This window comes from Ipomoea nil, unplaced genomic scaffold (assembly GCF_001879475.1).
Source record: "Ipomoea nil cultivar Tokyo-kokei standard unplaced genomic scaffold, Asagao_1.1 scaffold0848, whole genome shotgun sequence".
Lineage (NCBI taxonomy): Eukaryota > Viridiplantae > Streptophyta > Magnoliopsida > Solanales > Convolvulaceae > Ipomoea > Ipomoea nil.
In genome coordinates this window covers 2,089,828-2,115,375 of record NW_017617276.1, presented here as the reverse complement: position 1 = coordinate 2,115,375, position 25,548 = coordinate 2,089,828, and the positions used below count along the sequence as shown (strand labels likewise).

The window sequence follows — 25,548 nt, the reverse complement described above, 5'->3', positions numbered from 1 at the left end:
AATTCTATACCTACCCTAAGTTTGTAAGGATGGAACCCTACATCTTGGCTGTTAGTGAAACAGAGCTAGCTCTCAGCTATCTTTAAATTGGTTTTATCAACCAATTGAGCTATGTCAAATCTGGCTTAATGTATGTAATATTTGGTGTATGTAAGACAAGGCACTATAAAATGGACTATTGTTTTTAATGTCCAAATATATCAATCACACTAATGAGTTTTATGGAGCTTTAAAGAAGGCATAATACATGTATTGTACATTATAATAGAAGAAAATTAAATGCCATGGAGTAACATGCATCATAATTCACAAGGCAATGCAATGGGCTTCCATTTCTGGCCTCAATTGCATTGCATTGCATTTCATTTTTTCCTTTCTTCCCAGGAAATATGCCTTTGTCTGCACTTCGCAGCATAGCTCCTCTTCTAAGGATTTTTCACTTCTTGCATTAGAAAACCGGCAAATAAACTGTCCGGTTCAAAAGGTAAGCAAGTTGAAATACAATATATGGTGTGTGTCATCACTCACCAATCGCTCGTTTGGATTTTATCTTCAGGTTCTCGTTTCGCAGACTGCAAAATTCTAGAGAATCCTGCATTATATACAAAGTGCGCCCATATCAGGTAATTCAGCATCAGATTGATTGGAACCTGCAACATTGGCAGCTCTACCTTTCTTTCCTTGCTTTTTGTCTTTCCGCCCTTTTCCATATTCAACTGCTTGACTGCTGACAGGGGAATATAATTTGCATGAGAATAAGAAAATAAAGCCTTTCAAGGGGCTTTCAACATTTCCCCAATTACATGTTTCTTCTGTCTTAATTTAGGCATGAGTTTGCCTTTTCATGTTTTGTAAATTGTATTAAATAGAGAATACAGAAAGAAACCTTTTCAGGAATTATATACGGAAGAGAAGTATTCGCTAGCTTACACTGCCAATCTTGCAGAAGACTTCCCAGCAACAGAACCACAACAAGACTTATATTTCTTTTTTGAACCGCAGGGGCAGGCCTTATTTCGTGGAACTTTCTATAGCACCAAAATACACGGGTTGTGCAAATGTCAGGGAAATTCAGCAGAAAACGTAGGTCAAACATTGTCAGGTTACCTAGTAGAATGCACAAGCGTAATAATTTACCTTTTCATCAAGCTGTGAGCTGCAATTATCATGACCTTCTATATCATTGTTAGCTGAATCATGTTCACGAGTATTGTCCTCGGGTTGTACAATGCCGTCATTGCAGTTCCCCTTGGAGTCACCTGAGTACACTAAAACCAGTATAAGAAATTTGAGTTGTGCCGAAAAAATAATATAACCAGCATAAAAATTATATGCTAACTAGATTACACGGACACAAGCACACAAAAAGGGAGAGTGGGGTTCAGAGAGAGAGAGAGAGAGAGAGTAGAATGAAACAGAGTTGTATGATCATGGATTAAATGGAAATGCATTAAAGTAGATGAAAAAGAAACAAGATAAGACAGCATCATTTACAACAATGAAAACATACTGACCAGCCATTACCATGAGAACAGTTTGCTAAACAAGTGGATTCATTGTTTATAGACAAGTGAATGTCAGATCCTTGTTCTGCTATAAGAAATTCAATTGCAGCATCCACATCACCACCTACTTGTAGTAGAACCTTGAACAAGATACATATACAAAAGGGGAAAGAGGGGGACAAGTCATTTCATAGAATTCTAAAACCAAAAGACTATTTTCGACAAATGGTCTATATACAATATATAAAGTATCACCTGTTCAACTTTTACTGTGTCTTCACACCCACTTCCAGACATAACCATTTTAACAGATCCAGGATGCACCACATCCCTACCAGCTTCTGCTTTATGCTTGGTGGAAACATTTACAGTTTGACTGGATTTTGCTGAAAGATCAGCATCAGCCTTTATATAAGTTAAAGTTATTAGACTTCTTGCAAATAGCTATCCAAAAGTGCATCACAATAATCCTATTATTTCACAAACTAAGAATAGAAAAAAAAAATAAAATGATATAAAACCTTGATGATTACAGGCCTAGCTGGTCCACTACATGAGTCTTCTTTCAATCTAACACTATTATAATGCTCCCCGTCATGATAAGAACTGCAAATATATCGGGAGGGAGAATAAAGGTCATACAACATAAAAACAATGCTCAAGGACAGAAGAGTTTTGGAGATGTCACCACTAGACTTATTTCTCAATAATACACAAAGTGTTGCCTTAACTATAAACTATAATTTTTGTACATGTATATAATTAAAGAAATAAACATATAGACCAAGAATGGGTGTTACTCATTGTTCAGCCAAGCATAGAATACAAATGATTCAATGAAGAATGGCAAAAAGGAAGAGATTTATATATATTTTTTAATTAAACCATTTCAACCACTAAATCTGACACAATGTCAATTAGTGCACATCAATTGGTTCATCTTCACAAGGTATTAGCATTATCAAAACACTGAAAGTTATCTATTATGTCTTGTCACTTGATGTAAAGTCAGTATCTGTACATTTGCTTCTATGAAAAAGAGTTAATTACCGAAATGGTCCATTGACTACAGCAAAATTACAAATTTGGTCCTTGACTATTTTTTTTACCAATTAAGTCCCTCAACTTTAAAAATCTTAACCAATTTGGTCCTCTGTTAGTTTTGCCGTTAGGCATCCGTTAACTCAAGACCAAATTGGTAATTTTGCTATAGTCAAGGGACCATTTCGGTGCACAACTTTAGAATTTTTCAATTTTGATGCTTAACTTTGTTATTTTTATCAGTTTTGGTCCTTTCGACCAAATTGACAGCAAAATATTGCCGGATTTTATATTTTTAGGGGTAAAACCGTGATCTCAAGGAAACGTCTTCAATATCTAAACAAAACCACTCTAAAATCATATCTATATGTGTTTGATCGATGAGAACAATGGGGAAGACAGCCATAAACTAGCCATAGATCTATGGGATTTATAATGTCGACGATGGGCAAACTCTTCTTTTTCTCTTAATATGATTTTTCTTTTGTTTAGATATTGAAGATATTTCCTTGAGATGACGATTTTGTCCCTAAAATATAAAATCCGGCAACATTTCACCGTCAATTTGACTGAAAGGACCAAAACTGATAAAAATAAAAAAATTAGGCACCAAAATTGTAAAATTTTAATGTTGTGCACCAAAAGTGATAAGACCTCAAAAATTGTGGGACCAAAAGTGAAATTAATTCAAAAGTTAATTACCAAAATGGTCCCTTGACTATAGTAAAATTACAAATTTGGTCTCGAGTTACCAAATTGGTAATTTCACTATAGTCAAGGGACCATTTTGGTAATTAACTCTATGAAAAACTAACACTGTCCACTGTCCAATCATAGTGTTTGGTAAAATGGGTGTTAGCTGATAGCTGTTTGCTGTTAGCTGATTGTGTTAATTAGAGGGTATAAATAGTTGATAACATTAGCTGATTGTAGAAAAGTGTTTGGTAAATTAGCTGTTAGCTGATAGCTGTTTGGTATAATTTCCTTTCTCAAAAAGCTAATTGAAAAAGTTGCTTGGAATAGCTTTTTTGAATTTTAGCCATTTAGAGTTGCAAAAAGCTAATTAACCAAACATTTATATTGATATTTTAACTAAATCAAACAATTAATAGTTGTCAAATAAGCCAAAATTGGGCTATAGGCCAATTTTTTACCAAACAGGGCCTACTATTACAAACTAGTTTATCACCTAATTCTAAATTATAACACCACACAACTATTCATTGAGCCCATTTTATCTATATTGAATGATTAAACAAAGCAAGTGAAGTATTAATATCTGGAATAAGTACTTACAGATGGATCATCTGAGCTTCCCGATTGTCAAAATTTCGTATGTACCAGCGAGGAAACATATGCTGTAAATAAAATTAAAAGAAAGGAACATATGGGTTACCAATCAATCTTTAGTCTTTTGAGAAGAAGTCTAAAAGTTGTTATCAAATTTGTTATGGGGCACCCTTTAACTGTCTGCAAACAAAAGATAAAAATGAAGGTCACTTACTCGGTGGATGCAAATGTTACTGTGAGTAACAAGAGAAGTAGCTTGCAGTTCCATGTGTCCTGCCCATGTACCATCCTTTTCCATGGATTCACAATATTCATCAAATGGTACCTCATCTTCAATAAATGGCTCAAACATTTCACGGTTCTTCTGTTAAAAATATAGCCCCACCAAACATATTTTGATTATGAATACCATCCTGTGGAGGCTATCAACTATGTCCGAACAGCAAAGACTAAAAATTTCAAGATTATAGTCCTTTTGTATCTGAAAAAAAAAAAGTATTGACAAATGTACCCTGATGTATTGCACAACCATACTCCTATATTTCTCGTGCTTGTCCTCATCACCTTCCAATTGATCACCTATAGCTCTGCAATGTGAGACAAGAACACCTCACAAAATTAGTACAATCACAACTCCATAAGTTTTCGCAAAAGAACAAAGCAAAAAAAAGCTATGCTACCAGCAAATTTTCACACGTATTAACATTCACGTTCTAAAAACTAAGGAAAAGGGATCACATAACTACATGAGATGAGATAGCATAAGAATCACAGACCTGAAGAAACAATTACCATCTGCTGTGACTTGAATAATTTTCAAGCCCAAAGCGTCGAGCTGAGCCCGAAATTCAGAGATATCAGCCTGTTTTCCATGCTTCTTAATCTGTTCTAACCAATGCATCAATCGAAGCACATAAACAAACCATTCGAGCATCAGTCAATAAATATGCTAAAACACCGAACGTTAGCAAATCAATAGTCTAGGATTTGATACAACTCATGTATCTGCATAAATTTTTGTCGGGTCCTATTCAGACAATTTAACAAAACAATATATTCGGGGTAAGAAAAGAATGAAAATGGATCATACATGGTTTTGTTTGTTATTAGGTTTGGACTTTTGATTCCTTGTCTTAGCCATGCTTCTGTAGCCGCTCCTGCAAAATATCGGCTCAATCAGTAATTTCACCTCTCCCCGTCCGGCGAGCTGACGTTTGCGCGGCGACTGGAGTTTCCCGTCTCACCTAATCCTAATCAGGAAAGTGAGGGACGCGCTGAGTAATTGAATTGCTGGGCCTGTAAAACCTCCGAAATTGGGCCTCTTACATGCAACATTGCCAATCGTTATGCCGTGGAACGGCAAATTATATTATGCACCGCGGTGCATAATCGATTATGCACCGCGCGTCTTTTTTTTTAAATGAAAATTAACAGTGTTTATTTCCGCCGTTTCGCACCCTTTTGCAAAAAGTAACTCTGTTATTCAGTGTCATTTTGTATACACTGCAGTTTCAGTTGAACAGAACTACAGTTTCATTTCGATATAACTATAGTTTCATTCGATATTTATAGACTCAAATATGTGAAAATGTTATTTAATTTTATTTTATATACACTATAGTTTCATTAAAATACAACTACATGATCATTTTGATATAATTACAGCTTCATTGTACAATATACACTCAAATATGTGAAATGTTATTCAGTTTCAGTTTATATACACTGCAGTTTCATTTCAGTATAACTACAGTATCATTTTGATATAACTGCAGTGTCGGTTTGAATATACTGTAGTGTCAGTTGATGTTTAATATACCAAACAAACGGACTCCGTTAACTCTAACGGCGGGCCGTTTCTTTACTTAAAGAAACGGCGTCGTTTTTGACCGCGGTGCACATGCACCGCGGTCTATAATATAACGACTGCCGTGGAACCGTGTAAATCTTACAAGGTAAACACGGTTTTATAATTATGAACTATATATTCATAATTATAAAATTATATATTCATAATTTTTGAACTTCATATTCATAATTATTGAACTCTATATTTACAATTACAAAACTCTATGTCCATAATTATAAAGCTATATATTCATAATTTTTTAATTTTATATTCACAATTATTGAATCTCTATATTAATAATTATAGAACTATATGTTCATCATTATGTTCACAACTTTATGTTCATAATTATAGAACTATATGTCCATAACTATAGAACTATATATTCATAATTATGAACAGTTTTGGAACTGTGTGTCATCTTGTAAGGCGGACACGGTTCAACGGCATAATTTGCCCAACATTGCTTGCCCTAATCTAATCTTCATGTCAACACAAATTATTTTGTGGACCCGTGTTTAAATGTTCACAATTTGTCTTTTTAAAAGATTCACAATTTATATACACAATGTGAACATATATGTAATTAATTACATTAGTTTGTATTTACAAGTTCCTTTTAAATACTGCAGTTACATAATATTAATAAATTAGGATTTGATCACCTTTACATTGTAATTACAAATTGTATGAGTTTGACTTAAAAACACAATTTATATTTTAGAAATTCACAATTCCAATACTAAAAGTACAAATTTATACCGCCTTAGTATATGGTATAACAACTCTCATGCAAATTGCCAATCGTTATACTGTGAATCCTGATCCTAGATGACGTAGTTTTGAATTTTAATTTCGACGACAACCGTTTATTGTTCAATTCAGTTACAAGTTTTTTTATACTATAAAGGATATGCATGTGTCTTGTGTTATGCGCTTCTATGTCTCATGTTATGCAATTTTGTACCTTAAGCGTATGGATTCTGTACCTGAAAATAAAGTAAATATAACATGCGCTTTTGTATATTGTGCTATGTGTTTTTGTGTCTTATGTTGTGCAATTCTGTACCTTAAGAATATTGATTATGTACCTGAAATAAAGTAAATACAAAACATGTGTGATAGCGCAAAATACGGGGTAAAATATGTTATATTTTATTAAGTACGACTAGAGGTTACAGAGTTCGAATCGATCACGTGTGGTTCGTAATTCGAAGACTTGACACGCTCGGATAGTGGGTCCTAGGTTTACAAGCCCTTTAAGCTGTCGTTTTCCCTCCAGCCAAAAGTCCCTTTCTCCCGCATTTAATGCGGTATTTATAGGGTCATGAGGAACAGTGCCCGGTCCTGCGGCATGCTCGCCGCGTAGCAGGCATGCATAAGCCACCTAATCGGCCGAGCCAGGAGGCGCCACGGGGCGTTGTCTGCCACTGTCACTTCATCACCATGATGTCGGTGCGCTCGGTACCGTTCACAATTGCCCGGGTGGAACATAAAGTCTTCCGTCAAGATCGCTCGATTTGCTCTCGAGTTCAAAATTGAGACCGTATGACCGGTTCGACCTCGCTATTGACCGGAATGGTCTTAGCGCGCGACACGGTATCTGATAGGTTGAATACCGGTCAAAACCCAGGGGTTAATCCTTATCAACAAGCCCCCCTAGTCCGTACCCCGCTCTTACCAAGTAGAACGGGCGTTCGGACTGGAATAGTACAACCATATATGGACTCCGGGTGAGGGACTAAGGTAAGCCGCGTCCCACATTACGCGAGTGGAGCCTCAATTTCGCTCCTTTATGCGCACCCCCGGACGCCTGAGATCGCCTTGATAGCCGCGAGCGCGCCTCAGAAACTGAAACGTCTCCCTCCTTTTTCTTCCCTATAAAAGGGGGGTCCACGGAGCTTTTTGCCCTTTACGCTACCTTTGAACAGGAAACCGGAGCTTCTCGAGCAATTGTTAACGTGCACCGGATCTCATCGGTTATCTCTACAAGCCTCGCCAGCTTACCACTCAATCGGTAAGTTCCGACCTTTGAGATCTTCTTTAGGGTTTGATCCTGGTTACGAATTTTATTTCGCTCGCTTATAAACGATCGTCTATGAACCGCCTTTCCCCTTGACTCTAGGGCAAAGATATGTCTGACTCTGATAGTCAGAACGCGCCCGTTCAAGGTTATGACGAGACGGTCGAGGTCGGCAGCTCGCCGGCTACTTCTTGCGATTCCTTACTTCAAGCTGTTGAGGCGTATTCGGGAGACCACGCTGCTCTCCGGTCACCGCCGGGTCGAAGTAGCAGCAGGTCATCCCCAGACAACCAACAACCCTTTCCTCCTTTATCGGCCGTCGCAGCCGATAACTCTGGTCGGGGTAATTCGCCCCGTCTCACCGAGGCGGCCTTTTCAATAATGGGCCAAGCATCCACCTCCGGTTCCTGCGCTGACCTCCTCGAAATAGACTTAAGTTCGTTCCCCCCCTGCTACAGCCAAGAAAAAGGCTTTTAAGCAGTGAATCTCTCGGTCAGGAGGAATGTCTTTTGACGCGGGCGAACGTGGCGGAAGTGGCTGCCTTGGTAGGGGGCCAGGTTGAGGTCAACACACGTCGATCAACAGGGGGAATCGTTGATCGCACCACGGGAGATGGCTCGGGGTTCACCTTGATTCCCTCAAAGCCCCCCTGACATTCCCGTTCAGCCCATTTCTCATCTCTTTCATGAGGTACTATGGCGTCTTACCCGGGCAAATCGCCCCGAATGGGCATAGGATTCTCGCCTGTTTTCCCAAGATTTGTAGACGCCACGGGATGCCTTGTACTGTCGAGCTATTCCAGTTCATATACTCCGTCCGGAAGCTAGCTGCCAAGTATGGCGGCGGAGTACTTACTATTCAAGCCTGGGATCACCACTATACCTTTGTCCAGTTGCCCGAGAAGAATAAAGGGTGGAAAAACCGATACTTATCGATCAAATACCGTGGCCCTTGCCGGTTGCTGGGACATAGCCGACTCGTTTTACAGCACACCGCCGGCCAAAAGAGACTCCGGCATTAGCAGACGCCGCTTTGAAGATCTCCTCTGAAATATACGATTATCTCGTATTTCGAACACCAGGAGATTACGATTGGGCCCATCTAGCTCCGCCTCGCTACGATCTGGATGTGAAGTATCAGCCGGAGCCCGCCATTGTGACCGTAGCCGTTGCCCCCACCGCATCAAGTAGCAGTCAACAAGGTTGACCATCAGAAGCTGATATTGGTTCAGACTAATTTCACCGTTCTCTGTCTTGAACTTTTCTCTTGGTTTTTGCAGATATGGGTCTTGATAAAGGCTTCCCGGTCACTTCCACAGCTCCGGTCATCCAAACCAAGATCGCTCTGGGCGGAAAGAAAGCCGGCGCCGTTAAGGGAGGGTCCTCCAAATCCAGCTCTACGACCCGAGTCGGGGACGAGGAAGTTTCCATCCCGATTGCCCTCCCCGTGGCCAAAGTTCCAGCAACCGGGGCGAGCTCGGTTATCATTGCCCCGCGCGCTTACTCGAAGAGGGGAAAAGATAAGGTTACCGACCCCGAGGAGGAGGAGGTGACCCTCTGAAAAGGCATCGCAGGACTGGGCCGGACGCGAGCACACCGGTGGTGGGCATACTACTTCGCTACGACAGTGAAGACCATTCGGCAGCCCTTTTAGACAAGATTTGTTCCGCTGCCCCTCCTCTAGAGAAGACCGAGGACTGGACTACCATCTAGGTGGGCGAGAAGATAGGTCGGGACTTATTACAGGTTCGTAATACTTAATTCTTTAGATTATGATTGCCTCATGCTTCGAGTTATGCTAATTCTCTTGTTGCTGGCCTCCTCCTTTTAGATGTCCCACACTGTGGCTGATCTATTTTCCCGGGCCCAGGACGCCGAAGTTGAGCTGGACGTGGCTAATAAAGCCATAGTTTAGAAGGATGAGCAGCTCAAGGAGTTGGAAGATAAGCTCGCCAATGCCGTTCAGGAGGCCTAGGCGGCAAAACTTCGGGCCGACAACGCTCTTGCCGCGTACAAGGCCTCTCCCGACTTCTTGAGGAACGTTATGTCCGATCTCCCCGGCTTAGTTAACCACATTTGCCGCAACCTACCGACTGCCGAGGCCTTCTTTCATGCTTTTCTGAAGAACCTGACCGGGGAAGATCTTGTGTACACCTATGGTACTTGGTCTTTCAATAGCGGGTGAACAGCCATGCAGTCAGAAGTTCTTGATGCTTTGATGGCCGCCTTGGAGGAAGAGGATGTAGAGGTAGTGATGGGCGTTTTGCCCCAAGCAGCCGACCCTGGTCCCGCTCCTTTCTCGGAGGGCCCTGCTGTTGCTGAGACCGGGAAAAATTCAAGCATCCTGTGAACTGACCCTTCCATCTAAGTCATTTTCGAACTGTCGGGAGCTCGACCCCGTTGTGTCAGGCATTCAACTTTTATTTTGGTTTCCTGGGAGCTCGGCCCCAATGTGCCGAGCACTTTAAACGCTTACTTTAATTTAGTCGTTCTTTCCCCATTTTCAAGATCTTTATTTGCGCAGGTTAAAGGTCCCAAGGTCATTTAATCACGCTTGGAATTTACGTAGGTCCATGGCCATGGGACGGGTATGTTCCATCCTGTCGACCGATCCGAGGACCATCGAACGAGCACGCCTCTCCTGTTAACGAAACGGTTCGAGGTCGGTCCAAAGACCGTAACTGAATTCTTTTAATCCCATGGCCCCTAACCGGGCACATCGGCCCGATTACCCCATAATCGGGCAAAACAGAGGGGCGCCTTATTCTCTCAGGCGACGCCACCTTATTCTCTAAAATCAAACGGTCCGAAGACCGTAAACACTTAATCCGCATATAGGCACGAGGGCCTAAGGTCGGTACGAGGACCATGAACGGGACGCTGAACCCGCGTAAAGGCACAAGGGCCTATGATCGGTACGAGGACCGTGAACGGGAAACTGAACCCGCTTAAAGGCACGAGGGCCTATGATTGGTACGAGGACCGTGAACGGGACGTTGAACCCGCGTAAAGGCACGAGGGCCAAGATCAGTACGAGGACCGTGAACGGGCACGCTACTCCCGTAGTGGGCATGCTTTTCCCACTGATCGGTCCGGAGACTATAGAACAGGCACGCTACACCCGTGGTGGGCATGCTTCTCCCACTGATCAACGGGCACGCTACTCCCGTGGTGGGCACGCTTCTCCCACTGATCGGTCCGGAGACCATAGAACGGGCACGCTACTCCCGTGGTGGGCACGCTTCTCCCACTGATCGGTCCGGAGACCATAGAACGGGCATGCTTCTCCCACTGATCGGTCCAGAGACCATAGAACGGGCACGCTACTCCCGTGGTGGGCACGCTTCTCCCATTGATTGGTCCGGAGGCCATAGAACGGGCACGCTTCTCCCACTGATCGGTCTGGAGACCATAAAACGGTAGAATTAAGGCCACGATTGTTGCTCATCTTGATTTCGTGAAAAAAGGTTTACAACCCTCTTGGGGCAAGTCGATCAACTTATAACATCTGCTTGACCGCTCTTATCACTCGCTTCGCAATCTACCGAAAAAAGAAAGATTATAGACTACTAATGATAAAACAAAACAAGATGTTCAGAGTTCCACATGCGGTCCACAGGCCTGCCGGTTGTGGTCTCTAGTTTGTACGTCCCAGGGCGAATCATGGCTGAGATGACATACGCTCCTTCCCAGTTTTGAGCCAATTTGCCTCCTTCCAATGGTCGGCTTGCTTTCCTTTCCCTAAGGACGTAGTCGCCCACTTGGAAGTATCTTGGCCGGACTCTCACGTATCCGTACGCTTTGACCTTTTTTTGGTACTCCGCAATTCTTCGTGCAGCCTTGTCCAGGTCATCTAAGCAACGAATCATAAGATTATCATTCCCGTCGCTGTTAAAGTCCCTCTCTCTAGCAGTCGGATCCAAGCTTCCACCGGTAACCGGGCCTCCGCCCCATAAACCATGGCAAACGGGGTTTCCTTGGTATCTTCCCGAGGGGTCGTTCGATATACCCAAAGGATGTACAATAGTTAGTCCGCCCAATTCCGGCTAGCCGAATTGAGCTTCTTCTTAAGACCTTCAAGGATCGTTTTATTCGCGTTCTCCACTTGCCCGTTGCCCTACGGATAAGCCACTGAAGATCTCACCGACTTCGTTCCTATTGTGGCGAGGAAATTTTGAAAATACTCGCTTTCAAACTGTTTTCCATTGTCCGTGACTATCTGCACTCGTACCCTGAACCGAGAGATGACGTTTCTCCATAAAAATCTAGCACATTGCTGAGACGTGATAGTGGCCAGAGGCTCGACTTCAATCTATTTCGAGAAATAATCGATCACCACTATAATGAATTTCCTTCTACCAGACAGCTCGGGGAACGGGCCCACGATGTCTACGCCCCACCGTGCAAACGGGATGGCTGTGGTTACAAGTTGATAGAAGGTTGCTGGTCTTCCGGGCGTTTTTGCAAATGCCTGACATGTTTCGCATGTTTTGGCTAGCCGCTCACAGTCCAACTGGATTGACGGCCAATAGTACCCGATTAACATTATCCTCCTAGCCAGAGCCCTGCCCCCCTGGTGAGCCGAACATAAGCCCGTGTGAAGTTCAGTCATCACCAGTTCAGCTTCAAAAGCATTTAAACACCTCATCAGCGGTCCCCCATATGATCGGTGGTACAAGCGGTCATCCTTGATCTGGAACCTGGGTGCTCGAAGTCTGGCTATCCGAGCCTTTTCTTCGTCATCAGGGAGTATGCCATTTTGTAAATATTGCATGAGGTCAGAGATCCACGAGTCATCCTGCACATTTATTGGGTCTACAGGGAGCGTGTCGATAGTGGCAGTCGGGATAGCCATAATCCGAGCTATCTTCGAGATTTGTTCAGGTGCTTCGTGTATGAGCTTTGACAATATGTCCGTGTCTGCATTCTCAGTTCTGGGTATGTGTTCTACCACATAACTTGAAAAGGCCGCCAGGCTAGCCATGGCTCTATCTCGATATAACAGCAACCGGTCTCCCTTTGTTTCGAATTTGCCCAATACTTGACCTACTACCAAGGCCGAATCCGTCCAGATTCGCACACGCCGAGCTCCTAACGATCGGGCGTTGTCTAATCCTGCAAGGAGGAGTTCGATGTCCTTAGAACCGCCCCAATCGGTTAGTAAGTGAGCACTCGGATTGTTCGCCCGTGAAAGTAAGGGGAAAGCTTTCTAGCAGCCATGTATAAGGCGAAAACAATCTTTTCCAATCGGGTGTACCTTTCCTCGGGTCTGTGCAGGGCATGACTTGTGTAGTATACCGGCCTTTGTATCCCTTGATCGTCCGTCCTACACAGTACCACGCTGGTAGCTCGGTCCGAGGCGGATAGATAGACTTCCAAGGCCAGGCTGTGGTTTGGACAATACTATCGAAAACTGCAGATATTCCTTCAAATCCTTGAATGCCTTGCAGTATTCATCATCCCATACAAAATCATTAGCCTTCCTGAGCACCTTGAAGAACGGTAGGCATTTCTCCGCCAGTTTAGACAAAAATCGGCTAAGGGCCGCTAATCTATCGGTCAATTGCTGGACTTCTCGAACAGTAGTCGGCGGACTCATGTCTAATATGGCGCGCACCTTGGTCGAGTTGGGCTCAATCCCTCTCTTTGTCATCATATATCCTAGGAATTTGCCGGTCTGGATAGCAAATGTACATTTGGCTAGGTTTAATTTCATGCCATGAGCTCGCTGGCTGGAGGGAAAATGACAGCTTAAAGGGCTTGTAAACCTAGAACCCACTGTCCGGGCCTGTCAGGTCTTCAAATTACGAACCACACGTGATCGATTCGAACTCTGTAACCTCCAGTCGTACTTAATAAAATATAACGTATTTGACCCCGTATTTTGCGTTATCATTTTGGCGCTGTCCGTGGGGACGACAGTTTGAGCTGCGTCCTCACCAACCTACAGCAACATGTACCCTTACATGGATTACCTGGGCAATCCCGAAGCCCAAGTAGAAAGCAATGATTTCCAACCTGAGGTCAGTTCAAGGTTGGAACCTAATTTGATGGGCGCCCCACCGCCACAAGCGGACCCGGTTTATGTTATTCAACAAGAATTACCGGCCTTCTCTACGGCGGGACCCATCCCTTTCTCGTATAATGTGTACCCAGTCGATCTAGCATATCAGTGGTGGCAACAGTCTCCCAGGTTCTACGCCCCAGCGTACCCATATCAACCGATGCCAGGGATATACCCACCGCCACCTTCTGCCCCAGCCAGTCCAGAAAACACTACAACCGCGACGAACAGAGTCGCCCGACCAGAACTTCGACGGGCGCAATCGGAAAGGAGGGCGACAACAGAAAAACGTGCCCGGTCCGGCCGCTTCGGCATCTGCTCGTCGGCCTGCCCTATCCAGGTTGGGTCCGAACCCAGTGGACCCCCAGGGAGGCGTAGCGGCCAGGACTAGCGCATTTGACCGAATAGGCCCGACCAATTGCCAACGTCCGGGTTCAAGGGAAGAGGCGCGCATGTCTGTCGATGCACCCGAGAACAGTGGTCACGGGGACTCGAGCGAGGTCAGCTCCTCCCGATCACGAAGGAGGATTTGGGCCAGACCCGATCAGACGGGGACAGTCTCTCCTGCGATACTGGAGCAAGTTTGGGAAGAATTCAATAGATGGAAGAAGGAGCAAGGAGGAGCCCGAGCTAGCGAAGCTGACATGCCCCTACTACGGACACCGTTCACGGTGCAAATTATAGCGGAACAATATCCTACTGACTTGCGCATTCCGGACAACAACGATTATAACGGGAAGACCGACCCTGAGGAGCATGTTAATGCATACTACGGTAATATGCTTATGATGGGTGTGTCCGACGCAATAATGTGTCGGGCGTTTTATTCCACATTGTCAGGAAAGGCTGCCGAATGGTTCAATTCGTTAGAACCGGCCTCGATCGCTAGTTTTTTTGACCTTGCTCGGAAATTCATACGGCGTTTCTGTACTTCAAAGGCAGTTAAGATGCATTTCACCTATCTCGAAAGAAAGGGACAATGAGATGGGGAGCCCTTATCCGCGTTTTTGGATCGATGGAAAACCTTGATGGGAGAGGTCGAGCATCTCGATGACCGCACTGCCATCAACATCCTGCACTCGTCACTTCGTGCAGGGGCCGCATATCAAGACTTTACCCTACACCCTCCTCGGACTTATGAGGAAGCTATTCGGCGACTGGCGGATTATGCCAACGCTGGAGAAGCAAACTCGGCCAAGCGTCGACAAGAGATCGGACCAGCCAGGTCGAACCAGAACCGAGGCAAAAAATAGTCGGATCGATGGCAGAGGAATAGAGACGGTAACCCCGTTTACACCCCCCTTAACAGACCGATCGTTGATGTCCTCAACTACGCGCAAACCTGCAACAAGATACAGCTCCCAGCCCCAGCCCCAGCCCCTGACGGCCTAGACAAGGCAAAATACTGCGCCTACCACCGGAACCGGGGGCATGACACAGAAGAATGCCACGTACTTAAAGGCCTGATTGAGGATTTACTGAAGACAGGGGAGCTAGCTCAATTTGCCGAAGAAAGAAAGAAAAAAAAGGGAGAAAAGGCTGGAAAAAGTTCTTCAAAAAATCCGACGAGGATAAGGGTGACAAGGACCACCAGTCAGACTCGCAGCTTCCACCGACCACGTCGAAGCAGATCATACATGTCATCTTCGGAGGTCCGGAGGGCGGAGATACCCCAGATGAACGACGCCAATGGGCCAGGGCTCTTGACGTAGGAGTCATAGACGGTGGAAGACAAAGCAAGCGACCTAAATCCGAAGCCATCGCGTTCTTCGACGAAGATCTACCTGCGGATCCCGGACACAACACTGAGGCATTGGTCGTAACAATAGACATCAACGACTACGACGTCGGCGAGTAATAGTTGATACTGGTAGTAGTGTCAACGTGTTGTACATGGAGGCATTCCGAAAGCTGAAACTAAAGAAGTCCATGCTTACTCCTGTCCGCACCCCCCTGTCTGGGTTCACTGGAGCAACAATCCAACCGGAAGGAATGATTAGGCTACCGGTCGAAGTGGGAACACGACCGAGAGTGCTCAACGTCAGCATGGAATTTGTAGTTATCGACTTGGCGTGCGTTCATAATGCGAAAATCGGACGATCGGCTATTGAACAAATCGGAGCAGTCATTTCTATGCCACACCTTTGCATGAAATTCCAGACTTCCGAAGGTGTAGGCGTCCTGCGGGGTGACCTCCATTCCGCACGAAAGTGTTACATCTGAGCTGTCCAAAAACAAGAAGTAGGAATTTCTCGCGTTAACACGATCATGAAGCGAAAGGAAGAAAGCAAGAAGGAACAACCGGGACCTTCCGAAGAAATCGAGGAAGTAGAACTCGAAGGGTTGAGGCCAAGGAAAAAGGTTAGAATCGGCAAAACCTTAGCCCTGGAGTTGAAGCGCGCAATCCTAACTACCATACGCAAATATGAAGACGTGTTCACCTGGAACCCCGAGGACATGACGGGAATTGACCGAAGAACGATTTGCCGTCACCTCAAGGTCAACCCCAATGCGGAACTGGTTAAGCAGAAGCAACGTCACTTATCCTCCGAACGACGGTAATTCGTGAGATCGGAGGTTAAGACTTTGGAACCAATCCGGCACGTCCGAGAAATTTCGTATCTGGATTGGGTAGCTAATGTGGTACTTGTACCAAAACCACCGGCTTGGCGCATGTGTGTTTACTACACCGATCTTAACAAGGCGTGTCCTTTGGATCCCTACCCGCTGCCAAGCATCCACCAAATGGTAGACGAGACCGCCGAAGCAGAAATGATGAGCTTCATGGATGCGTTCAAGGGATACCTTCAGATCATGATTTCGGAAGAAGACGAACCCAAAACGTCGTTCATTACCTCGGACGGGCTTTATTGTTATCGAGTAATGCCGTTCGGGCTTTGCAACGCCGGTGCTACTTACCAAAGGATGATCAACTTGCTATTCCACGACCTGCTAGGAAACACGATGGAAGCCTACGTGGATGACATGTTGGTCAAAAGCTACAACCAGGCGGACCACACAAAAGACCTCGAAGCCTGCTTCCAAATCATGCGAGCTCATGGCATGAAATTAAACCCAGCCAAAAGTCCCTTTCTCCCGCATTTAATGCGGTATTTATAGGGCCATGAGGAACAGTGCCCGGTCCTGCGGCATGCTCGCCGCGTGGCAGGCATGCATAAGCCACCTAATCGGCCGAGCCAGGAGGCGCCACGGGGCGTTGTCTGCCACTGTCACTTCATCACCACGATGTCGGTGCGCTCGGTACTGTTCACAATTACCCGGGTGGAACATAAAGTCCTCCGTCAAGATCGCTCGATCTGCTCTCGAGTTCAGAATTGAGACCGTATGACCGGTTCGACCTCGCTATTGACCAGAATGGTCTAAGCGCGCGACACGGTATCTGATAGGTTGAATACCGGTCAAAACCCAGGGGTATCAATGTGTATGTGTCTTGTGTTATGCGTTTCTACGTCACATGTTATGCAATTCTGTACCTTAAGCTTATCGATTCTATACCTGAAATAGATTAGTAGTTGTGTAACACACAACATATTGCGTGTCTTATTTTTCGAGTTTATGTCTTGTATTATAAAATTATGTGCCTATATGACATATATTATCTACATAAATCAAATTTGATGAGAATAAGTAAATATATATCATTTTGATTCAACTATAGTTTCATTTGACAATATGCACTCAATATATGAGCCTTGTTATTTAGTTTTATTTTATACACATTGTAGTTTCGTTGCAACACAACTAAAATATCATTTTAATTCAACTACAGTTTTATTTGACAATATACACTTATGGTGAATCTTAGTCCAAAATATAATGATTGTTGTTTTCACAAGGCATCGAGATCGATTGATAGTATCAAATACAATTATGACATATAATCTAGCCACATTAGTATATTTAACAATTTAACAAAATATAGTATTATAAGTGCCCTAAAAACAAATAGATGAAGTAAATTTGGGATATGGCCATATGCTTCAATTCGTATACATACTCCCAAATGAGTATACATAATTACTTTATAACAAAGCTTATGAAATAAATCTTGATTAGTTTACTAGTTGAGCTGTGCAAAGTATTTTTAAATTATAATTACTAGTAAGTGTCCCGTGCGATGCACGAACTATTATTAATTTAACAAATGAGCAAATTATACTTTTGGTCTTATGGCATTCAAAAAAAAAAAACTTTTGATCCTATGACTATAGGTGGCGTGTTAATTTCGCTCCATGACTTTTAAAACTAACAATTTAGTCCTTTAACTATGCTTTTTTTAGTAGATTTGGTCTTTCCGGCCAAATCACCGGTAGAAATTGGCCGGAAAAACTTAAACATTTTTAAATTTTTTATTCATGAGGGCAAAATAGTTTTTTTATGTAAGTTGTTTCTTCTTTTTCGCGTTCATGAGCTACGGCTAACAGTTGCCTCTGCTTCCAAGAAAGAACATCTCCAAGAATCGAAGCCCCAAGTTCATAAGCAATGTATGATTTTTATCCTCAGCTTTTTCTTCATGTTGCGCATTTCTTGAACCATCTTCCCCAGATCGCAAGGTAGAAAACTCTATAAGAGATCTAAACTCCCAGAAATATTCTTCTCCCTATTCTAGCCACAACCATCCTCCCAAATTCCAGCCACGACCAAAACATAATTGTAGTATTGGTTGTGGCCCTGTGGATGATGGTTTATTTATAGTGTTGAAGTAGGTGTAGATGTTCATGTAAATATTGATTCTGAATTTAAAATTTTTCTCCAATCAATTAATGTTAGAAACATAACATAATTATTGCAATGTTAATTCTCAATTATGGATCAACAATTATTACTCAAATTAATTTTGTGAATTACTCTCCTATCCACTAAAATCTTTTTGCTTATTATTCACTTTGATTTTCCTTTCATCTTTATTTAATTATTGAGTTAATTCCAACAATGGTCCTCTGACTATTGTAATTTTCCAAAACTAGTCCTCGTCTTTTAATTTGGACAAAATAAACCCTTGACTATCAAATTTGTTCCAGTAAGTTAAGCAGCCGTTTGGTTGGCGTTAAGTAGAGGGGTATTCAAGTCATTTCCTTTATTGCTTTCTCAATTTCAACTTTAACACATTAATTTCAAGCTTGACTTTCGCCACACTCGGGCACTCGGCCTTGACCGTCGACTCGTAGCCGAGGCTACCGCCCTCCCTACCGGCGAACAGATGCGCCATATACTCTCCAAATTGAACAAATGAATTGGCAAATTTGGTAATTGAAACCATACCCCAACGTCAATGGTGCGTCTTTGTCCGAGCTCTAGTCTGGAATCCATCTTGAGAACCAGAGTCGACAACCTTCGATCATTGCTTGGCCTCTCAGCTAAATCCTCCTGCAATCGCCTTCCAGATCAAATCGCAAGAGAATGCTCCTGCGATCCAGTGATCCTATTTGAACCTCCCCTTCCAGTAGCAGTAACGAACGCATCTTTACCCTAATAAGGTCTAGAGACGGCATTTGCCTCGGAAATCGTCCAATCATAAGGGAATCTCTCCTCCGATTGAACCAACCTTCCCCATTCTGCCGCTGAGAATCTAACAATCGGACGATAATCCGCTTCAATTTCACTCAGATTATCTATTCCAGTTGACCGATCTGCTCGGTCTCGATTCACATCCTCGGATCTGGAATTTCTGAGAAATTGCGGCTCAATTTCTGGGAAAAGAGCACAATTCGACAGTAAATATGAGATCTGATCAACAATCAGCGTATATAGGGGTGAGTGATGTTATCACATCTTTGCTTGTTATTATAGTTATTTTGAATCATCTCAGCATTTAAGTTCTTTAATTTTGCTTATTTAATACATGCTTGCCTTGCTCAAATCATTTAATTATGGTTCACACTTGTTTTGAATGTTTTACGGTGTTTGTTAGTGTTTTTGAATCATTTTAGGTCAATGATATGAGCAAGGGGAGTTCAAGGATGAGTTTGGAGCAATTTTGGACAAATTCGGGGCCCAGAGGACTCGACGCGTCGAGCCAAAGGCTCCACGCGTCGAAAATTTCCAGTAGCATCAGAAAATCGAGACCTGCTGGTCTCGACGCGTCGAGACTCAGCTCGACGCGTCGAGCGAAGGCGCTGAAATCAAACGAATTAAAAGGGGCGGCGTTGATGTTAATCTCCAATTCAAACTGCAATGTTCAAATTCAAACTTGTTGGTCCCGAATGGGTGGCGAGAAGTCTAGAGGGGGGGTGAATAGACTTCTCTAACTTTTCAAATTCTTTCGCAAAACACACAAGGCAAATAACACTTTAATTATATCAACTCTAAGTAACAAGCATCATCAAGATAAACAACTTAGAGTGTGCAGCGGAATAGGTAGCGGTATAGTGTTATGCTTAATAGTGTGGTGCTCAAGGAGAGATTCTAAACATGCAATACGTTAGAAACACTTAATATGGTTCAAATATAATGTACGCAAAGTTTGGCTCGCATGCAAACGTGGGAACTATCAAACCCAGACAGATAAAGATACGCGATAAATCGTAATCGAGTTAGTTCGCAGTTAGAATAAGCATGCACAAAATATATGAGCAGTAAGTAAATAGAGAGAGAGATTTATAGTGGTTCAGAGGTGGTGTAATCCTCCTAGTCCACTCTTCTCCTTTCACTTCAAGGAGGAAATTCACTATTCTTCGATCACCCAGATACAATAGTGAATAAGTGTCCAACGACACTTCTCCGAGTGCTTCGCACAAAGCTACACTCCTCCAAGGTTTTTCGCAAGCTCCTCTTGTTACTCCGCCTCCCCGAGTACTTCGCACCAAGCTGTACTCCTACACCACGAGAACTACGCACAAAGCTACGTCCTCCAAGGGTTTTCACAAGCTCCTCTTGTTACTCTGCCCTTCACCACGAGTGCTACGCACAAAGCTACACTCAACCAGGGTTTTTCACTCTCTCTAGTTACTCCGCCCTCTTTCTACACTCAGTAGAGAAATCTACAAAGAGATAAAATTTCTCTCTCACTCAGACTTGAATTTTATCGTGTATAGCTCAATACATGACTTGATGATTGATTGGATATTCTTTGAGTTTGTATACTGCTCTTGTTCGTGATTCAAGTCATATATGTCTTCAAGTCTGCTTGGGCATTTTATAGCCAAAGAAAGCTATTTGCCCGTTGATCAACTTTCGATCTCGATCGTCCATTTTGAATTGTAGTTGATCAAATAATATTGTCAACTTGATCTGCAATTGTAGGTAGATGTCATTTCTCCTTTTTGTCAGATGATTTGAATAAATTGCCCGTTGCCGTGTCTTGAATTTTGTAGCCTCCAAAATTTGAATAAGTTCGGCGCGGCGTGCTTGATTTTCTTCTCCTTCATAAATGCTCTGACATGTCAAGTTGATCAAATAATTTATCTGCTAATTCTTGCTTGAGTATAAAATTATTTCTCCGCAAATCAGCCTTCTTCGAGCGTCTCCGGTTCCACCGTAAAAACTTGATGTTCAGATGAAAATATATCAGATATTTTCTCCTTCATGATCCTTGTAAAACAATATACTGGAACCTCTGTAAAAACTTAAACAATATACTGGAACCTCTGTAAAAACTTCACTGTTGTTCATGGTGAGATGCTCTGTTTCGAATTTCAAGCTTAGTCCACCATACTTGGTATGTTTCTCCATATGGTGCATGGCTTCTGTGAGACTTGTGCATTTCCCTTAGCTAGTCTCTCCTTAGCTAGTCTCCTTTTTAGCTAGTCTCTCCTTAGCTAGTCTCCATTCTAGCTAGTCTCTCCTTAGCTAGTATCTTTTTAGCTAGTCTCCATACGGTTTTGTATACTTTGAGCTAGTCTCCATACGGTTTTGTATACTTTGAGCTAGTCTCTCATACTTCTCCAAGCTAGTCTCCCATACGATTATACGGTCCAAGCTAGTCTCCCATACGGTCTTCGTATACATTGAGCTAGTCTCTCATACGGTGGAGTTAGTCTCTCATACGGTGGAGTTAGTCTCTCATACGGTCCAAGCTAGTTTCCAAAGCAAGCTTAAAAATTACTTCACTTAAGATTCGAACTAAGGATCACCTGGCTTAGCTCACACGCGTTTCTTCCAACTCCTCTAGCATGGTTCTTGGTGACTTCTCCGCAACATAATTATGTTAAGCTATAATCCCGCTTAACATCGAAAATCAAAATATGATTTTCCAGACTTGTACATGGGTTGCATGATATAGGTGCACCATACTCCGTAGACTAGGACTGACTCAAATAGAATAAAATTGGGGACTACTTGATTTTTCAAAAATACATTCGGCTCATCAAAATTTTCAATATATTCCTAACAAAACTTCAATTCCAAATTAAAGAAAGGCGCATACTTCAAGATATCAAATTCCAAATTCCAACTTCCAACTTCAATTCCAATTAAGTGGGACGGCAATTCTTTATTTAAAATATAGGAAATATAATTTGAGTCCAATTTTGTACAAGATTCCTATTTCATCTCAACTTTGTACCCACTATAAAATCCCTCCTTCCTCAACCCTAAAGGTACACCGAGAGATTTTTAGAGTTCTTTGTAGACAAGAAAGAGAGAAATCAAGAGGCTCAAGTCGTCTTTGGAAGCAAGGAGGAAGCCAGGGAGATTTGGGAGAATCGCTTGGTTAATTCATGTACTCTTCTGATGATTTGTAATCCTTTATTCATATTTGCTATGTATAATTTAGCCATGCTCGGCTAAATTCCTTAAGGATTTTTGGGTGAATTTGTTTATAAACCTATGTGCCTAGTTCGTTAATTTCTTAATATATTTATGTTTGGTTTTATGATTTGTGTTGCAATCTTGTTTTAATCTGTTGTTGTTGGTAGTTAAAGGCCTAAATTACTAGCTTCACAGTCATGTTTGTGTCACCAATGGGAGTTGGGGCATAAATTAGGGCACACACGATTGCACCTAATGGTTGGTCCTTGGGAAATGGGAACTTATTATGGGAAGTTTATTCTAGATTATTGCTCATTGGCACTAGGTGATTAAACATTGTGACCCCAAGAATCCTATTTTGCTCTATTGTCTACAAAACCTTGCTACTTATTTTATTCTGCTTGTTATTTTATGCAATCAATCAACCTTCAAGTTTTGTTCGGACTAGTTTCATATGAGTAACCTAGTAGCTAGTGATTAGTACCCCACCTCTCTGTGGTTCGACAACCCGAATACTCCGGGTATTATTTGTTTGCCCCAAATTACAGTAATCAGTGAGCATCGGTCGGTTATTGGTTAATAACCGAAATAACCGAAAAATCTACCACCTTCGCATAACCGACCGAAATAACCGACAGACATCTCATTACCGAATCGACCGAAAATTGAAAATTTCGGTCGGTTATGATCGGTTATTTTGAACCGAAAAACATCTCATAACAATGACAAAATCAACTCTGTTTCAAATATGTAAATTTACAGATTTAAAAATCAACCTTATCGTGACTAAATATGAAATACGAAGAGTATGCATACTGCTAATTAATAAACTTATTTGATTATACTACTAATTTCAATGACAAAATCAAATGATTTTAGCCCCAAATACATTCTGAAAAAAATTATTTCAGAACCCTAGAAGTCTAGAACCAGAACACAACTATGGGCTATGGAGATTAAGAAAACTTATACTATGATTTGAAGGAATAGGACTCGACCAATTTGCCGCAGATCGACCAGACTGAAGGCGAAACTTCTTCTTAATGGGTCCCATCGCCTTTCACAGTTCGTAGGTAGAGCAAGACAGCAAGTCGCGACCGTCTAGAACAGGAAGATGTAGTCCGGCAGCACCACAGCAGGTAGCGAACGACAATGTCGCAGGCTCGGAGACTCGCAAGTAGCAGCGTTGCAGCCTCGTGGAGTCGCAGGTGAAGCGGTGATTCCGGTGAAGGCGAGAATTGAAGAGTGATTTAGGGGTCGTTTAATTCGTTTCTCTGTTTTTCCATTTCCAGTTTTCCATTTCTCCATTTTTCCAGTTTTTCATTCTTCATTTCTCCAGTTTTCTACTTTTCCAAAATTTTTAAATTTCATTTTACAAATTCAATTTTGAAATAAAAAATTCAACAAATTAATGCTAAATAATGTGTAAAACTAACGAAAGTTAATAAAAGTATATTACTAAATAAATTATAATTATTTCAATCATTACACATAGTTTAGCTACAAAACAAGATCATCATTGATTACAATCCCCCCATATAGCATTTGTTATGTCTTCTCGAACTTCATGCATAACATGTTGTTGAGACATATCTAATTCTATGGGATCATTTCCACCACTACTTCCACTACTACTAGGCATTTCCATGTATTCACTTTCATATTCGGTAAATAATTGATCCATAGCGTCATGCATCCGTATAAAATTGTGCATTGCACAACAAGCAATAGGAATTTGGACTTGTCTTCGCAACGGGTAACCATGAATGTATTTAAGAATTGGGAACCTCACTTTTAGTAATCCAAAACACCTCTCTATGACATTTCGCAAGGACGAGTGTCGATAGTTGAATAGAGCTTGCTTATTCCGTATTCGTCCTCGTCCACGGAATTCATTTAAGTGATAGCTCTCCCCACGATAAGGTGCCAAAAACCCAGGAGTATTTGGATAACCGGCATCGACAACATAGTAATAACCTATATAAATGTTATGCACATAATTAATGACGTATTTATAATTTTCAACAAACTAAATACGATTTATTCATTTTTGTTTTTTTTTTTTTTTAAAAAAGAAGAAAACAATATCATACCTTGGGAAGGAATAGGGAATCCATGTTCAGGTTTTGTAATTGCATCTAAAAATATGCGGGAATCATTGGCACTTCCCTCCCATCCTGCGTGTATGTAAGTAAACATCATGTCATGTGAACAAACGGCCATGACATTTTGGGTCACCATTGAGCCCTTTCGACCACGATACATCTTTTTTTTTTTTTATGTTGGTGCCCAAGCTGCCACATGTGTTCCATCAATGGTGCCTATACATTTCTACAATAAAGATTGTAATAATATTAACAACTAACAAAAACAGCAGCAACAACAACAACAACAACAACAACAATAATAATAATAATAATAATAATAATAATAATAATAATAATAATAATAATAATAATAATAATACCTTGAAATAAGGGTACCATTTTGGATTCCGTAAGATTTCTGGTTGAACAGGTCCTCTATTTTGTGGCTTAATGATATCATTCCCTAAGCGTACAAGCGTTCGTACCGTTCTCTTCACACATTTATGAACAGTTGCAGTTGAATGTTGAAACCTTTCTGCCACTATACGTTGTGTGCATGCTTGACATAAAACATTAATACCCATAGCCAATTGTTCTTCTGCACTAACATTTCTTGTATCATGTAACACTTTCATGTCCTTCAACCTCTTACATAAAAGAAAGAATACATGTGGCTTCACCTTAATTGTTCATAGCATCTTGTAGGGTGTCCATATAATAATTCTCCCATGTATTGGTTACCTGTAAGTGCAGAGTTCCTACACGGCATCCTGTCTACACTTTCCATTAATAAACATGCAGCAGCAAAGACAAACATGTGCCCAACTTGTCTCTTCATCTCCTCATATGAGTCATCTGAACTAGTTGAGTCATTCTCATCAGTTGGTGAGCTATAAAAAATATCATAATTGTTGTCTGACATTACCTATCCAACACATTGTAAAAAGTTCAAACACGTATTAATATAAACATATTAAAGTA

At 42.1% G+C, this 25,548-nt stretch overlaps 2 protein-coding genes across 11 annotated transcripts; both read right to left on the bottom strand.

Moving 5' to 3' along the window:
- Positions 1–164: 164 nt before the first annotated feature.
- Positions 165–5,141, bottom strand: LOC109178431 (OTU domain-containing protein 3). 10 transcript variants are annotated; one of them, XM_019328053.1, is made up of 13 exons: positions 4,927–5,141; positions 4,613–4,724; positions 4,348–4,423; positions 4,051–4,200; positions 3,843–3,904; positions 2,027–2,111; positions 1,761–1,910; positions 1,525–1,645; positions 1,138–1,268; positions 931–1,028; positions 672–727; positions 529–592; positions 165–439 (listed from the first exon to the last, which is right to left on the bottom strand). In XM_019328053.1, the coding sequence occupies exons 3-13, from the start codon at positions 4,366–4,368 to the stop codon at positions 307–309; spliced, it is 1,071 nt and encodes a 356-aa protein (XP_019183598.1). In that variant the 5' UTR covers positions 4,369–4,423; positions 4,613–4,724; positions 4,927–5,141; the 3' UTR covers positions 165–306. The 10 variants fall into 10 exon arrangements, 8 of the variants coding, with proteins under 8 accessions (XP_019183598.1, XP_019183591.1, XP_019183592.1 ...); XM_019328046.1 differs by having other exon boundaries at positions 4,613–4,719; XM_019328047.1 differs by having other exon boundaries at positions 672–724; positions 4,613–4,719.
- Positions 5,142–23,996: 18,855 nt separating this feature from the next.
- LOC109178475 lies at positions 23,997–24,721 on the bottom strand. Its single transcript, XM_019328108.1, has 2 exons — positions 24,574–24,721; positions 23,997–24,457 (listed from the first exon to the last, which is right to left on the bottom strand). Exons 1-2 carry the CDS (start codon positions 24,719–24,721, stop codon positions 23,997–23,999), a joined length of 609 nt encoding a protein of 202 aa, XP_019183653.1.
- Positions 24,722–25,548: the final 827 nt, after the last annotated feature.

What these genes read in the sequence shown, in the direction of transcription:
- LOC109178431 (XM_019328046.1), bottom strand. Translation starts at nt 4,977, where the DNA reads ATGGCTAAGACAAGGAATCAAAAGTCCAAACCTAATAACAAACAAAAC. An exon ending in CTAATAACAAACAAAACCAT is followed by an intron (nt 4,720 to 4,926) that starts GTATGATCCATT and finishes TGGTTAGAACAG; the next exon opens with ATTAAGAAGCATGGAAAACA. An exon ending in TGGTTGTGCAATACATCAGG is followed by an intron (nt 4,201 to 4,347) that starts GTACATTTGTCA and finishes TATTTTTAACAG; the next exon opens with AAGAACCGTGAAATGTTTGA.
- LOC109178475 (XM_019328108.1), bottom strand. Translation starts at nt 24,721, where the DNA reads ATGGTGACCCAAAATGTCATGGCCGTTTGTTCACATGACATGATGTTT. An exon ending in ATTCCCTATTCCTTCCCAAG is followed by an intron (nt 24,458 to 24,573) that starts GTATGATATTGT and finishes ACATTTATATAG; the next exon opens with GTTATTACTATGTTGTCGAT.